This window comes from Bacillus rossius, chromosome 10, assembly GCF_032445375.1.
Source record: "Bacillus rossius redtenbacheri isolate Brsri chromosome 10, Brsri_v3, whole genome shotgun sequence".
Classification (NCBI taxonomy): Eukaryota; Metazoa; Arthropoda; class Insecta; order Phasmatodea; family Bacillidae; genus Bacillus; species Bacillus rossius.
In genome coordinates, this window is record NC_086337.1 from 38,746,766 (window position 1) to 38,761,360 (window position 14,595).

Consider the following 14,595-nt stretch of genomic DNA (forward strand, 5'->3'; position numbering starts at 1 on the left):
TTCGCGCGAGTGGTGACAAAGGGTTTCCTCGAGGCCCTGTTCGCGCGAGTGGTGACAAAGGGTTTCCTCAAGGCCCTGTTCGCGCGAGTGGTGACAAAGGGTTTCCTCGAGGCCCTGTTCGCGCGAGTGGTGACAAAGGGTTTCCTCAAGGCCCTGTTCGCGCGAGTGGTGACAAAGGGTTTCCTCAATGCCCTGTTCGCGCGAGTGGAGACAGGGGGTTTCCTCAAGGCCCTGTTCGCGCGAGTGCAGACAGGGGGTTTCCTCAAGGCCCTGTTCGCGCGAGTGGAGACAGGGGGTTTCCTCAAGGCCCTGTTCGCGCGAGTGAAGACAGGGGGTTTCCTCAAGGCCCTGTTCGCGCGAGTGGAGACAGGGGGTTTCCTCAAGGCCCTGTTCGCGCGAGTGGAGACAGGGGGTTTCCTCAAGGCCCTGTTCGCGCGAGTGGAGACAGGGGGTTTCCTCAAGACCCTGTTCGCGCGAGTGCAGACAGAGGGTTTCCTAAAGGCCCTGTTCGCGCGAGTGCAGACAGAGGGTGGGAGAGAAGCTCTAGATTTGTGGAACCTAGTGTAGGCCTACAGTGTCTCGTCTCGAATTGACCGGAAGCGAGTGTACCTAACGCAAGCTTGCCGAGTCCGCGAACCACCTGGTGTGATCGCTCGTGGCGAGAAAACGACAGATGCAATGGGGCACGGCATTTGGGAGGTCGACCGGACTGGAACAAGATGGCGGCGACGCGAGGAGTGCGTTGTGCACTTATTATGTACCGAGGAGATTTCCAATGGCTACGAGCTGTGCGCCGCATCGTAAGGTAAGTCACGGAATCATCTAAACGCGACGTTGTATTGCATAGGCCGCGCTTCGCTACTAAACCATGCTCGTCGCCCCGAGTTATGGAAAAAAAAATGTGAGCGAGCCTTTCAGCACTCGCCAGACATGTGCAACATACAGCATCGGAAACCAGCAAATTTGCGTGTTCTCACGTTGCAAACACACTTATAATATGAAACTCGGACACGAAATTTAACGTAGATTTCTTTTAAATAATGCCGAGCGTGATAAACATATACGCAATTTTCTTTCTCAACTACATTTCTGAACGCGAATCCACACCCGCCGCTACGTTGAATCTTAATACTTTTAATTAACAGACCGAAATTTTAAACTATAAAATAAAACGGTTCCGATAAAAGCGAAAAAGACTTGGGGAAATACCAGTTTTTTTTCTTCAGCCGCCAAAAGTTTTCCTGTGATCGGCCAATTTGATAAATTTGATTTCTTAATGTTGGCACCAATGTAAAAAAATGAAAAATTGAATATCTTGTACCCTACCTATTGTAAGGTACGCTGTATCTACCGGTGAAGCCTTCTTTTCACAGACAAGAGAGCCAAACGACCGATCGTGCATCTTCTGTTTTTTTTGTAACTCATGATAACTAATGGTCAATTAGGTTAGGTTAGCTACATCATAAATACTTTAAAACATTGTGGACGGTTGATTTGGTTATGATAGCTACATTAAAGATACTGTGAAATCATGTAAACGGTTTCCTAGCCCTGGATAGCTACATATTAAAAATTATTTGCTATAAGCAACCATAAAATGATTTTACAGTATTATTAATGTAGCTATACTTACCTAATATAACCAACCATCCACAATGTTTTTAAAGTATTTATAATGCATCTAACCTATCCTAATCGACCGCAAAAATTAATGCCACACCGGTTTATACAATGAGATGGAACGGGGGAAAAATAGCGAGCATGAACTTCGGGTGTGTCTCTCTCGTCTGTGAAAAGAAGGCTTCCCGTATTTACCGACTGGACTGCAACTTTAGGCCGGGTTTATAGAAAACGCAAGACACGCAATAACGCAAGAACGCAACGCACAAGTTGTTCAACTTTCTGCTTCTTGCGTTTTCTCCTTGCGTTTCGGCCTTCTATACTGGTTGCTTTAGTATGTTGGAAACTGAAACTGTCACGTAATGCATATAGAAGGCTCTGCGATTGCAATTAATCGTTACGCTTGTGTTTCTTTATTTTTTGTTTTGGGCTGGCATTATTCTAGTGAATACAGCGCAACGGAGGAAGCTGATGAATTTCTTGTTCAGCTTATCAAAAAAAAAATATTTCCCAGCCTGTACGATAAGTACAACAATGATTTAAAAAAAAAAAAAATCATGACTTATTCCTGAAATTTTAATTTTTTGACGTTGGCGATGGCCGGCGTCCTTGCGTTTTTTTTTAATTTTTTTTTATAAACGACTGTGAATTTCTTGCGATTGTCGCGTCCTGCGTTCTTGGGTTTTCTACGAACCCGGCCTTGCGCCCGACAACCAGACGCGCGGACCGACCTGGAAGGCGAGCAGGGCGGGCAGCGCGCGCGTGTAGAACACCACCTCGTTGCGGAAGAGCGCGTCGGACTTGAAGGCCTCGCGGCGCGCCGGGTCGGCGGGCAGGCACTTGTAGATGAGCGACCTGCGCCAGGGCTGCCGGCGGCCGGGCAACTCCCCCAGCACGCGCAGGCGGTACAGCGTGGCCGTGTAGTTGTCCCCGCGGCTGGCGCCCGCCGCCACCTGGCGCACACGTCCATCTGCCCTTCTGGCGGCACGAAGAACCTGAGCACTTACAATTGCTCCCGCCGCCACCTGGCACACACGTCCGTCTGCCCTTCTGGCGGCCTGAGGACTTCCAAGCAACCTTCCACCGGCGCGAGCGTGTCGTGTCTCAGGGGGGAGTGTTTTTGACGTGACAACGTCTAATAAATCGATGAACGCCTGCTGCACGCACGAAAAAAGTGTCTGTCCCGTTACGCTCATCGTACGTTTGCGCCGCATCCGTCTCTCTTCCACTCGATTGTTGGAACAACCGTCGATTTGACTTTTTTTTTTTCGAGGCACATTATACCTTGAAACACTCCCATTCGTTTCCTACTTTTCCTAATCATCGTCCTATATCCTTAACAGAATAACACAGATTGGAAGAAGTTAAATAGCAAGCACGTATAAAAGTTATAGTTAAAATAATCTCTTCGTTAAAGTAATGAACATGTTTGAATTAATGAGTGCAAATAAAAGTAAATTTATCAATTAAATTGTAGATTTCATTTCACTCCTCTTTGTATCACTACAAAATAGTGATAATTCAATAAAAATTGATTCGATTTTCTTCATGAAAGTATGCAATCATTTCATCATTGTTTTGTTTTGACGTTGTCACGTCACGTTAAACTATCGTCCGTAAACCGACTTTACAGACAACCAATTTTTTTCCCCCACTTTTATATGAACTTTCCGGACAAACCTCGCGCGTTAGTACAAACACCGTGTTTTGTTTTTAAAAAAATGTTATTCAAAGAGGCACAATTCTTGAAATACTCATCAAGGGACGTGCATTGTAACTTTATCCTTCAATTCTCCGCCTTGTAATGTTATATCCCTGCGCGCGCCAGGTCGGAGGCTGATGTGCTAGCCGCACCGGCGAGCGTCGATTCTTATCATCGCGCCTCGTCGACATAACTACGTGCTTTAGGGGGGGGGGGGGAAAGCGCTAAGGGCGACACTGGCTGACGCATCACACGCCACTTCGCCCCTACGCGCCAGGCACCGGTCTGGCCTCTATGGGACTTCAAGTGGAAACCCTATATTTTTTGGTGCCGTGATATACAACTCACAATACAGTTCGTAAAAATTTTCATGCCTTAAAAACGTCCGTGATAACAAAAACTTGTACGGGAACATGCAATGGCTTTTAAATGCTATTCCTAGACATACACTTTTAATGGATCGTGAGTGTTAAGGGTTCCGCCTACCCGGTGCGCAGAGCTTCAGGAAAAACAACGCGATTTCAAAACTACTCAAGATATCAGAAAGGGGTCTACTTACGAAAAGCATTTAAGAGTTCGCTGAGGGCCGGAAAGTTTTAATATGCCTAAAATATTATTACCTAATGCATCTATGGCTGACTGCTTACAAGTAGCAGATAACGGGTTGAATGTTTCTGGCGTGAGAATCAACAATAAGTTATTTGCAACCTTTGTGTTGGGAAGCATGTGCCTAAAATGCCAACAGAATGCGAGAGACAACTGCGCCCGTGAAAACCAACTTTGTCAGGGAAAAGGGCCCAGAATACCTCTACCTCCCTCAAAACTTTGTTGGAAAAGTGCTCGTTTGGAGTGCCTTCATAAATTACGTCACCTTTGTTTAATTAGTTAATTTTGCGGTATTCACCATTGTTGAGTTATTTCACAAATGGTTTCCCAAGAAAACACATACACATGTAATAACATTGGTATGTTGCAACATCCAGTGGCTAATTGTGATATAAAAATTTCGTGGGGTTAGGAGATATTATAATTAGGCCAACCTTTTTTTTTTTTTTTGCAATTTTTTGAAGATAATATATATATTCTCTTACTCAAACCTTCTTTTATTAAAAAAATTTCCAAACACGGGAATTTGACAGGTAGTAAATGATACAGTGTTAGATCAATTATTTGAAATTGTTATTGTCTTTTATTATAATCAAAATCGTAAGAAACTTTTCAAACGTCCCCAGTGATTTCAAATGCAAAATAAAATCTTAGCTCTAAAAACAAACTGAGCCAGTAAGTATATTTATATACCGAAACGTACGTGTATTATATTATTTCGTATCATCTAAAACCTGCTAGTATATTCAGACAAACACCTCGAGAAACAGCCTTTACTACTATAGAAAGGCTTGGACTCACATGCCAGATTGATATTTATTTTTTATCGTCTTTATTTTATTTAAAAACTATTTATAAAATTTTATCTCGATTATTTCCTTGATTTTGTATTTCTGCCACAAATATTTTTTACAGTTATTCACTTAGTTTAAAGTCATGGGTTTCTAAAGGCGCGAAAGTGATGATAATTGCGAATACTCGGGCGCCTTTTTACATTCATAATATTACACTAGTGAAAATCTGTTGAAAATATTTGTGACAGAACATCAAATGCAAAAGAGGCATCGAGTTAAAATTTTAGGAATAGTTATTTTTTAAAAAAAAATAAGTAAAAAACGGGGGAAAAAAAATCAACATGGCGCGTGAGACCAATTCATAATAGCTCTTTCTGCGAGCTCTGTCAGAACTAGACGATAACAATATTGTTCCTTTTTTCATGAGTTGCTTCATTCAAGAAGATTCTTGTGCTATATTTTAAAACTACGACGTGATCAGAAACCATGCGCTCCTGTACCCTAATAAATAACAACAGTTGAAAAGACAAGCACATTTTAAGTCATCGAATACAAAGAAAAGGCCTGCTCTCAAATTTAGCTTCAAGCGGACATAATACTTATAATACTTTCTCAAATCCATAGTAAAACTACTTTTACTATTTTAGTATAAGTCCAAAACCATTCTGAATATTGAAACAATGCAATGCCGCTCGTAGAATATTTTTTTTCCCCCTCGGTATTGTTGGCTGACCTGGAAAGACGTGACGACCAGTCCCGGGTCGGACTCGGCCAGCAGCTCCTGCAGGAACTTGACGGTGATGTCGAGGTTATGTACGACTGCCATGGCGGCCGGCTCGACAGTGGGTCTGGCTCCGAGAGCTATACCCTCGCTCTGGCGTCTCGCCGGATAACGCCACTTTATCGGCGGTAATCGCCCCGTGGAGCGCGCGCTCTTCTTCCAAGCCGGCAGGCGCGCTGACTGACACGTCGGTGCGATCAGGAACGATCGCTTTGTCACACCGCGATGACGCGCGCCGACAGAACCACGCGCAAGCCGGAACTTCGAGGTTCAATCGCACACGCCATGTTGTTTTTAGGGCTATTGATAACATTTTAACTCGATGCCTCTCTTGCATTTGTTTTTCTAACAACACAATTTTTTTTTTCAACAGATGTTCACCGTGGGTGTAAAAAATCGAGCAAGTGATGATAATTACGAAGTCTTGCGCTTTTTTTTTTACATCCATGACATTACACTAAAAGAATATCTGTTATGACGAAAGGGAGGTATCGAGTTGAAATTTCGGAAATAGTCCTCAAATAAAAGAAAAGACGAATGAAAGAAGAAATCAACATGAGACCCAGCTGTAATTGAGCGCGTATTTTACGTCGCAATGAACTAACACTGTTTTTCAAAGTAATACATTGCGGGCACATATAAGTTTACGTTGCACTAAAGCTTCATCTTTTGAGGATTCCGTGCCCAACAATACGGAAACACACTACCACAGCTCTGCCCATCATAGTCTTCTAGCAAGTTGAACATGAAAAATTAAAATGTACCTTCCACTGATCACGTAGTACTGTTTCAACCTGACATCGAAAATAGTGTTTACAATTTTGTAGAATTTTTAGGTGGTGTACACCATATGCCTTAAGGGAGGTCGAAAAGGTTCTTGTTGTATGCATAGGCGTGTTGAGTGGCATTGCAAAGAGCTGGTCAAATTGAGAACCGTCTTAATATTATTTTTTTTAAAAGATGAAGTTAATTGACGTTAGAGGTCTAAGACGTTCTAGACCATTTTGTTTTGTTGAAGCATACTATGTATATTAAAGCAATTACCAAGAACACTCCCATATGAAATTGTTAGCGAGTTATTAAGAGCAAACACCTGTACATACATGGTTTAGAACTCTTCGTGCGTGAGTCCTATATGCACTTCTCATTCAAAAAAAAAGTGTATTAGAAATTTATGTTTTAAACATATTTAGAAGTAATATCTGTAAGTTTGCTGCAGGGAGAAATCTGTTGAATATAAATGAGTAAAATCTTGGGCACCTAAGTTTTACTTAGGATACAATACGTAGAAAGTTAAAAAGGGATTTTACCTCTAAATTATAATATTTTCTACAAAATACTTTACAATCGGAACAAAATTGAAATACAGTTTTACTTTTAATTTATGCCTGTCTTTTTGCCTGAAAAAAAAAAAAATGGTCCACTTATTTCAAGAACTTCTCTGTAAACCCTGCCCCGGGTTTCCTTACGCGGCGGAAATCCAGAAGCTGGGACTCAGAAGAAAGGGAAAAATTGTATTTACCGTTCAATTTAATAAAAAAAAAGACTTAAGGTAAATGTGTTAATTTGCGCAAATGAAAGACTTATAAAATGTTTTAAAACTATCTCAAGCATTTTTTTTAAAGACCGTTCTTCACTCATCTGCGTGCTGGGCGCGGCGGTGGAAGCAGGAAGCGAGGGGGTGGGGGACAGAAAATAAACAATCCACCCTCTGCCAATTTACCAATAACCAACAATTGAGCGTCGCGGGGGACGAGGCTGGATCCCCCGCGGCCCTGTAACTCGACAAGCATGGCTGACGTCAGGCCGCAGCAGGGCGTAACCCGCCTGATGGGAGATGGTACACTTGACCAACATCTGTCTGGTGCTCAACACGTCGGGTGAATTGTTTAACGAGTCGAATTTATAATTCGACTTTACGTAATGGCTGTTTTTTTTCTTAACAGCAAATTTGGTGGCCAAGGAAAAAATGTCATCGGTTTGCAGAGGATGAGAGAAAAAACTCGCCGGCAGTTGCGCCAATGATTTTCTTTTTCTCTTGGTAGGAAGTACCTAAAATAATCATTGTTTCTCCGACTTGTTACGGTTGTTTCCTTCAGCGAGGGTCGCTTTAGCTCCTCCAAACATCCCCTAGTTGCGATGAGATGGCGTAGGCGTATCCACTTCCCCGTGGCTCTAGGGAGATCGTGTTGGTGGATTCAGCCCCAACTTGAGAAGTCGCCATCATGTGCGTAGAAGCCCGGGGGATCCGGACCCTGGATTCAAAGAGCCCCTCTCTGAGAAGGGGGGGGGGGGGCAACTTTTTTCCCTTGCAAATCGTTACTGTAAAAGTGGAATGATAAGCGTTACTTCCCCCCCCCCTTCTCGGCCATAATCCTATAGATTTTCGGCCATGGTCGCCATCAAATCCAGAGTACGTTGAACACGGGTACAGTCGTAGCTGACTTGATGTTTCCTTCAGTGTGCATCTACTAGAAATAGATGTCTAATATGCTCTATCAACGAAATTTTTCTGGCTTTGCGCTAAGAAAAACGTAGGTACATGTGGGATCCACATAACAAAAATAAGATAAACAAATTGTAATTTTTCATTATCTTCAGTCCTTCAATCCCATAGTTTGCCTAGAACTTGAATGGGGTGAAAACATTGTGTGTCCTCCTAAAATCATTTTAAACAAATTCTTTAATATGTGTTTTAGCATAATGCTATCTCATAGCTGTACTTTGATGCCCACGTATTTATTGGTCATACACATATGGTTGCAGGATAATAATCTCGGATTTTAAAAATTGTGGAGGTGACCTCAAAAACCAAAATGATAGAATGTTCTCGAAAACAAACTGTCGGAATTCAAAATGGCAGAATCAAATTGGCGGCCGGGTAAAGGTCAAGGTCATCCAAGATGGCGGACACCGGTTCTGGCTCCACACTCAATCCTGTAGCAGGAGCCCCCAATATATACAACTAATTACCTAATTTATTATTCTGAATTGCATACTACTATGTAGATTTCTAAGAAAGACTTCCTATTATAGCTGTTACCATAGTGCAAATTCAGGAATTTTTTTTATAGTTTCGTTTCTTGGTTCATACCCCAAAACCATTGTCAATACAAAGTGTGTGTGTGTGTATATATATATATATATATATAGGTAAGATTTGTTCGTGGAATTGGTAAAAAAAAAAAATTTCATTTAATTTATGGCAAAATAATAATTTTTGATGTGTAATGTGGCCAACTCCCCTTATGCCGGGGTAGTTGTACACGTCCGCACCCATCACGCCAGTCCCGTGTACGCGTCACTAATAACATCCTGAGTTTCTAATGGATTTAAGCTTAAAAGACGCGCATAGACTGACTTAACTAATGGCAAGTGCGCAAAAAGCTGTACTAGCATACTCAACTAAACTTAATGACAATCCCGGAAACTCTACAGTGATAGGCACAATGATGAGTTAAAAAACCAATAAAAAATATTTTTAAGTTTAGAGTTTGCACACTACCGCACTCTATATGATGGCGGCCACGTTTATTAAAGAAAAGCTAGAAGCGCTTATAAAAGCGTATTTAAAAATTAATATACATACAATACTGAAACAGCGTAATAAAAAAAAACTTAGAATAAACTTTATACAATATAAAAATAATTAAATCCAGGGAGACTGAGGCCGCGCAAGTGGCCTCAGTAAAAATCTAAGCTCTCGGTAAACGGCATTACAGAGGGGTAATTTCGTGCAAATGATAGCGGAAGTCTATGAACGGATAAGTGACAAAAAAGATGGCGGACCCACGTTTAGCATCATACACACGTATATAGTCACTTTCGTAAACTTTAGCGTAAATACAAAATGTATTGGTGTGCCAAATGAGACTTTATGATAGAGAAACTACACTGTAATATATTTGGTAAACTAAAATAGTCATAGTAAAAAGTAATCTCAAGTTTTATAACAGCTAAAAAAAACTTGCATTACAATGATTATAATACATATATTCTTTAGAAATATTCCAACAGTGTGGGTAGTACAGTTGAAGAGGACGCACACGATAGCCTCAAGATATAAGGATCAAATCTCGCCACTAGAAAATGTTTACTATTTTAATATCATATTATATAATAATGTTAAAATAGGTCAATAATGAAAAGAGTTGTTTTAGGAAATATTTACAGACTGATTTCAATTGTAAAGCTAAAATATATATATATACATACACACAATCATATACCTAGTGTTATAAATGTGTTTTAAAAGTTTTCAGGTTAACAAGATAGGATTTTTTTTTTCAAATAAAATGTTTGGTTGAATATCAGGTTCAAAGCCGAGGTTTTGTATTGTTGCAATTCTTTTACAGGAGTCGAGTTGCTATCCGTGCATGATGGCAGCAAGCAACGTTTAAGATCCAGGCAGCGAATTCTAGCGGCCGCCGTAGAAAGCAATTACGTGTGTGAGATTAACGTCTATAAATTTTGGTATGTACCTACTTGAAGAGCGAATATTTTATTGATCAGTATATATAAAACGCTCGTCTGTATTTTAAAGAATACTGCTTTAAAATTCGTATCCAAGTTTCGTATTATAAGTTTCTTTGCAACATTTACAACATGCGAACACGTGGGTTTGCTCTTTACCGAGGTTAGATGTTCAATCACTGGCGAGCAGGCTACTGAAAGACTGTCTCGCTCACGTTGTTTTATTTATTTAATATGAAACTTTATTTTTATTTGCTAGAAATTATTTATTAGAACTTACATATAGCTTTATCAGGTTCTTATGGAAGCGATAACTGCCGTAAATTGTCACAAATCACTTCCAAACTGATCAGAAAATAAAGTAGTGGAAAATTAATGGCAAAAGGAGTGGCAAAGTCCCACCAAAGGTGGACAGGGGAAGGTTTTAATGAAAAAATAAATCTCTATAAGTAAATCTTATAATTTCATCAAAACATTTTGTCTTGAACAATTATTCATACTTCCAACCATTGCTACTAAGTTTGGAACATGGAGTCAAAAACCCAAAACTACCTAATTGAAAAACTACAAAATATATAACAATGAACTATAAACTATCTAAAACGTTTTTGAAACAATTTTAGACAAGACGAACTATTTCTGAAAAAGATAGGGGGGAAACAGAGATTGGAATAAAAAAAATAAAACCTTCCGTACCATGTAAACAATTTTTTTCTTCTTTATTTTAATGTTTCTAAATAATGTGTAAAACGTTTGTCTTAAGTACATTTTTATGTAACCAACCCTTACTGTAAAGGATGGAAATAACTATATTTGAAAAAAAAAAATTAATACTTCCTTACCATAAAATTTGTAGGAAAAGATTTTACCATCTTAATATTGTCTTAGGTCTTGGTCGAAATCGAAAGCAAGTATTTGTACTACCACGAATTAGAGCAAGGGATGCATTCATAAATAATTTAGTAGGGATAGTATGTAGTTCGTTCTAAGCTTTTCAAAGCCGAATGTAAAGATTTAAAATCATTTTCGCTGCATGGTAGGTATATGAAAAAAATAATACTTTATCGATCATTTTGGTATATTTATGTACATTAAAACATTCTAGTAGTGTCGAGAAAAAATAGGTAGTTCGAACGAAAGGATTTATTTTAACACGTTAACTTTCCTTTTGTGTACTTATTTAAATACTTTATTTGTCAGTGTTGGATTACAAATATCCAAATGCAACCATGAATGCTTCCCAAATTAACTACCAAAAGTAAACTACAAACAGCCTACAGTAAATGCGTGCTAATACCATCTTGTCAGTGTTAAGAAGACTTCACATCGCCGCTCTACCTTCTGGCTCTGGGGTAGAGCGCCTGCCTTGTGACTTGTAGGACCCGGGTTCGCGCCCCGGCTCCTCCAAGGCGGATTTTCTCAGACAGATGGCGGCATTTGTCTGATAGGAATTAAATCCCTTGTAACAAGTCAGGCTACCGAAGAGAGGTTGGGTGGAAATCAAAAAATCTTCTAAAACGGCTTCCGTATGGGGAGCACGTTGTTAGTGTTCCCCATACGGGAGCCATCCTGGGAGGTTTCTCCCGGGGCGGGAGTTTTGCAAAAAAAAAAAAAAAAAAAATTATCAATATAAACCTTTTTTAAATTCGTTAGTGTAACAAATCAAGAAAATCAATTTACACGAATAACTCAATTTATTAAGTGCTTCGCATACAGAAGTCATCCTGGGAGGATTTTCCTGTCACGCGGGGTTTAAGACAAATTTTTGAATATATTAAAATTGGTTAATGTAGCAAATTAAGAATATTCAATAAAAACTCCATTTATTGCCGAACTGCTCTGGTACTCCACAAGTGAATTCTTTGATTCGCGCACATAAATAACATTGTGATGTCCAAGAAATATACACTCGACTGAGGTTCTTGCAAGCACGTGCTGTGTGAAGATTTTCAACCTGGAATATACTTTCTTGAAGGAAGGACACTTTAGCCTGAAGATTGCTTGGAAAATTTTTTGTTGATCTTTTGAACAGATGCAAGGATTCTTTTTTTGAGAAAAGACTATAATTAAAATTGCCTGAAAATAAACTGTGACGCAAACAATTGCCTGTCGAGTACCGAGTAAGTATTTCTTTGTTGATACGCCACGTCGTTTTAGCGTCGAAATTATTCAAATTTTAACGTCAATCATTCTAGAAATCAGAGTAGGCCTATACTTTGGTTAAGGCTGCGTCTACTCTGGATACAAGTGTATGCAGTATACAAAGACATGCTGTGTGCGCTTCTTTGGAGGCATTGCCCCTCTGGATTTTTTCTGATGAAAATGTGGAATATTTATTTTGAAATAGGAAATTTTTTTTAGTCAATTTCAGGATTTTTTTTTTTTTTTTTTTTTTTTTTTTTTTGTAAATTTTGCGGCTGTGACGTTACAAGCAGAAATGGGAGACCCTGCCTGATTTACATACTCGTTGCCAGTGAGCCGGAATTATTAATGTGTGATTTATATGTGGAAATTCATTCAGATTGATGTAATTTTGGAAATTGTGTAAATATTAGTGAAATTATAAATGTTCATTTATTAATTCGGGCTATTATATCGGACATACAATTACTACAGAAACAAGGCCTTTTTTTAACTTGAATTGTTATTAATAAAATGATTATTTAGGATTGCGCATAAAAATAATAATTATATAATCAGAAAATTTGTAGTCACATTATCTAATATTCGAGAACTAAGACTATTGGGATATTGATTGGCTTATAGTGAGCATATTTATAGTTTTTTCCCCATATAGCAAAACCAATTTATATTTTATTTAAACGTACAAATTTACTGTGAAATAAGTTTGTCTGGTCTTCAGCAATTTTTTTTTCACATCATACGAAAGTTTAAATTTAACATTATTAACAAAACTCTCGCTTCTGGAGTTCACATAAAAAACAAAGGTGCTTATCATGTGCCCCAAGTAGACCGAAATCCATAGGAAATGTAATTTTAATGTTTTTTTTTATCGGCATGTATGTGTGTTCACGTAGTAGACTTAGCATATAAAAATATGCAGGTGGAAGGCTGATTTAAACGTAAACACAGTCTAATGAACATTAAAAAAATGCCATCATTACGTACGTTATTACACTAAATAATGACTTGAATTTGGTCTTAATATCGGCATATCTGAAGTCAGTTTGTAATTGAATTTGGTAACAAATTTATGAAAATTGTATCAATTTATTACACGAAGTTTATACATACTTTTACCATAAAATATTTGTGTATTTTACACATTCAGTGATAGTATTTTTACATATTTGTGGTGTAATTTTGAAAGTTTTACACCCATACTTTGTAACGTGTCTTGCTTAGGATTATGGTTACCAGTAAATATAATCATATTATTTTTACTACTTCGTTTGATTATATTTATAAACACGTTTTCCACGAAAAGGTTCACGCCTTTGCATTGCACGAAATGAACCAATTTAAACGATGTAATTATTTTGCATGTACGTGTAAATTTGTGCAAGTATGTTGTGGTTTCTAAAATATGAGTACTATATCCGAAAAAAAACATTTTTTCCTCAAACACTGGGAAGATAGTTCAAAACAAACTGTTTTCTGTTTATGTTTACATGCCTTTCAGTATCATTACTGCTGCCTTCAGATGTATTTACTTCATACAGACGATACGTTAATTGAGATCAGAAAAATAAAACAACCTGCGCAGTTGCATATATCTTGACTTTTGAAGTTCAAAAATATCAGCTATTGATTATGAAGGGATATAGTTGCGGGATGGATTCATAATATTTTTTATTGTATACCTACTTCACTAAAAAAAAAACAACCTAACTATCGTAGCCTAAAAAAAACAATGTTTGACTAAACGTGATTGAGTTTTCCCTCGTGGGCTAGTTTGGAAATGTCATATAATATTATTGTGAAAAGGATACAAAATTTTTAAAGTTTTATTAGGCGTTGTGTACTTCTGATATAATTATATATAAATAAATATATATATAAATAAATATATATAAATAAATATAAATTCGGGTACATGAACTTATTTCGCGATAGGACACAGCAATAAATCTTATTTGTAGAATTTAAAAATGCAAACGAGTCATACTATCTAATTTAATGTCAGTTTATATATAAAATTGATTATTACGGTCTAAAAACAGCCGAATAAGTTATACAACAGTGATAAACTGACATTAAATTAGATAGTATGACTCGTTTGCATTTTCAAATTCTACAAATAAGATATTTATATATATATATATAAATATATATATATATAAATATATATATATATAAATATATATATATATATATATATATATATATATATATATATATATATATGTATGTATAAACGAGGTAATGCAATCAAAGAAAAAGTATTTCGGACTTAATAGTTTTTGTTGTAAATTCAAAAAAGTATTGACATAGTTGGGAGTTGAACCTCATCGTACTTATTGAATACCACGTACTTTGTCATTACGCTACAAACACACAGTAGTAGAGGAGTGCACAATACTTGTAGTTATGCCTTACACACTGTCATTTTTAACTGTTTGATCATCAATACTGTAATTTTTTACACTATTTCTTCA

At 37.9% G+C, this 14,595-nt stretch overlaps 2 protein-coding genes across 4 annotated transcripts in view; one reads left to right on the forward strand and one right to left on the reverse strand.

The window, feature by feature from the left end:
- LOC134536003 (uncharacterized) overlaps window positions 1–5,808 on the reverse strand; it is a 29,772-nt gene extending 23,964 nt beyond the window's left edge. Inside the window, exons 1-2 of one of the 3 annotated variants that reach the window (XM_063375494.1) lie at window positions 5,456–5,808; window positions 2,352–2,573 (exon numbers count right to left, since the gene is read on the reverse strand). In XM_063375494.1, the coding sequence (XP_063231564.1) occupies window positions 2,352–2,573; window positions 5,456–5,548 (315 nt within the window). In that variant the 5' untranslated portion in view covers window positions 5,549–5,808. The remainder of the gene's footprint in view (window positions 1–2,351; window positions 2,574–5,455) is intronic. The other 2 variants (XM_063375495.1, XM_063375493.1) reach the window with 2 other exon arrangements.
- LOC134536004 (zinc finger protein Xfin-like) overlaps window positions 1–14,595 on the forward strand; it is a 68,665-nt gene that overhangs the window by 46,162 nt on the left and 7,908 nt on the right. Inside the window, exon 4 of the transcript XR_010075742.1 lies at window positions 9,859–9,976. The gene's annotated coding sequence lies outside the window, so the exon portion shown is untranslated. The remainder of the gene's footprint in view (window positions 1–9,858; window positions 9,977–14,595) is intronic.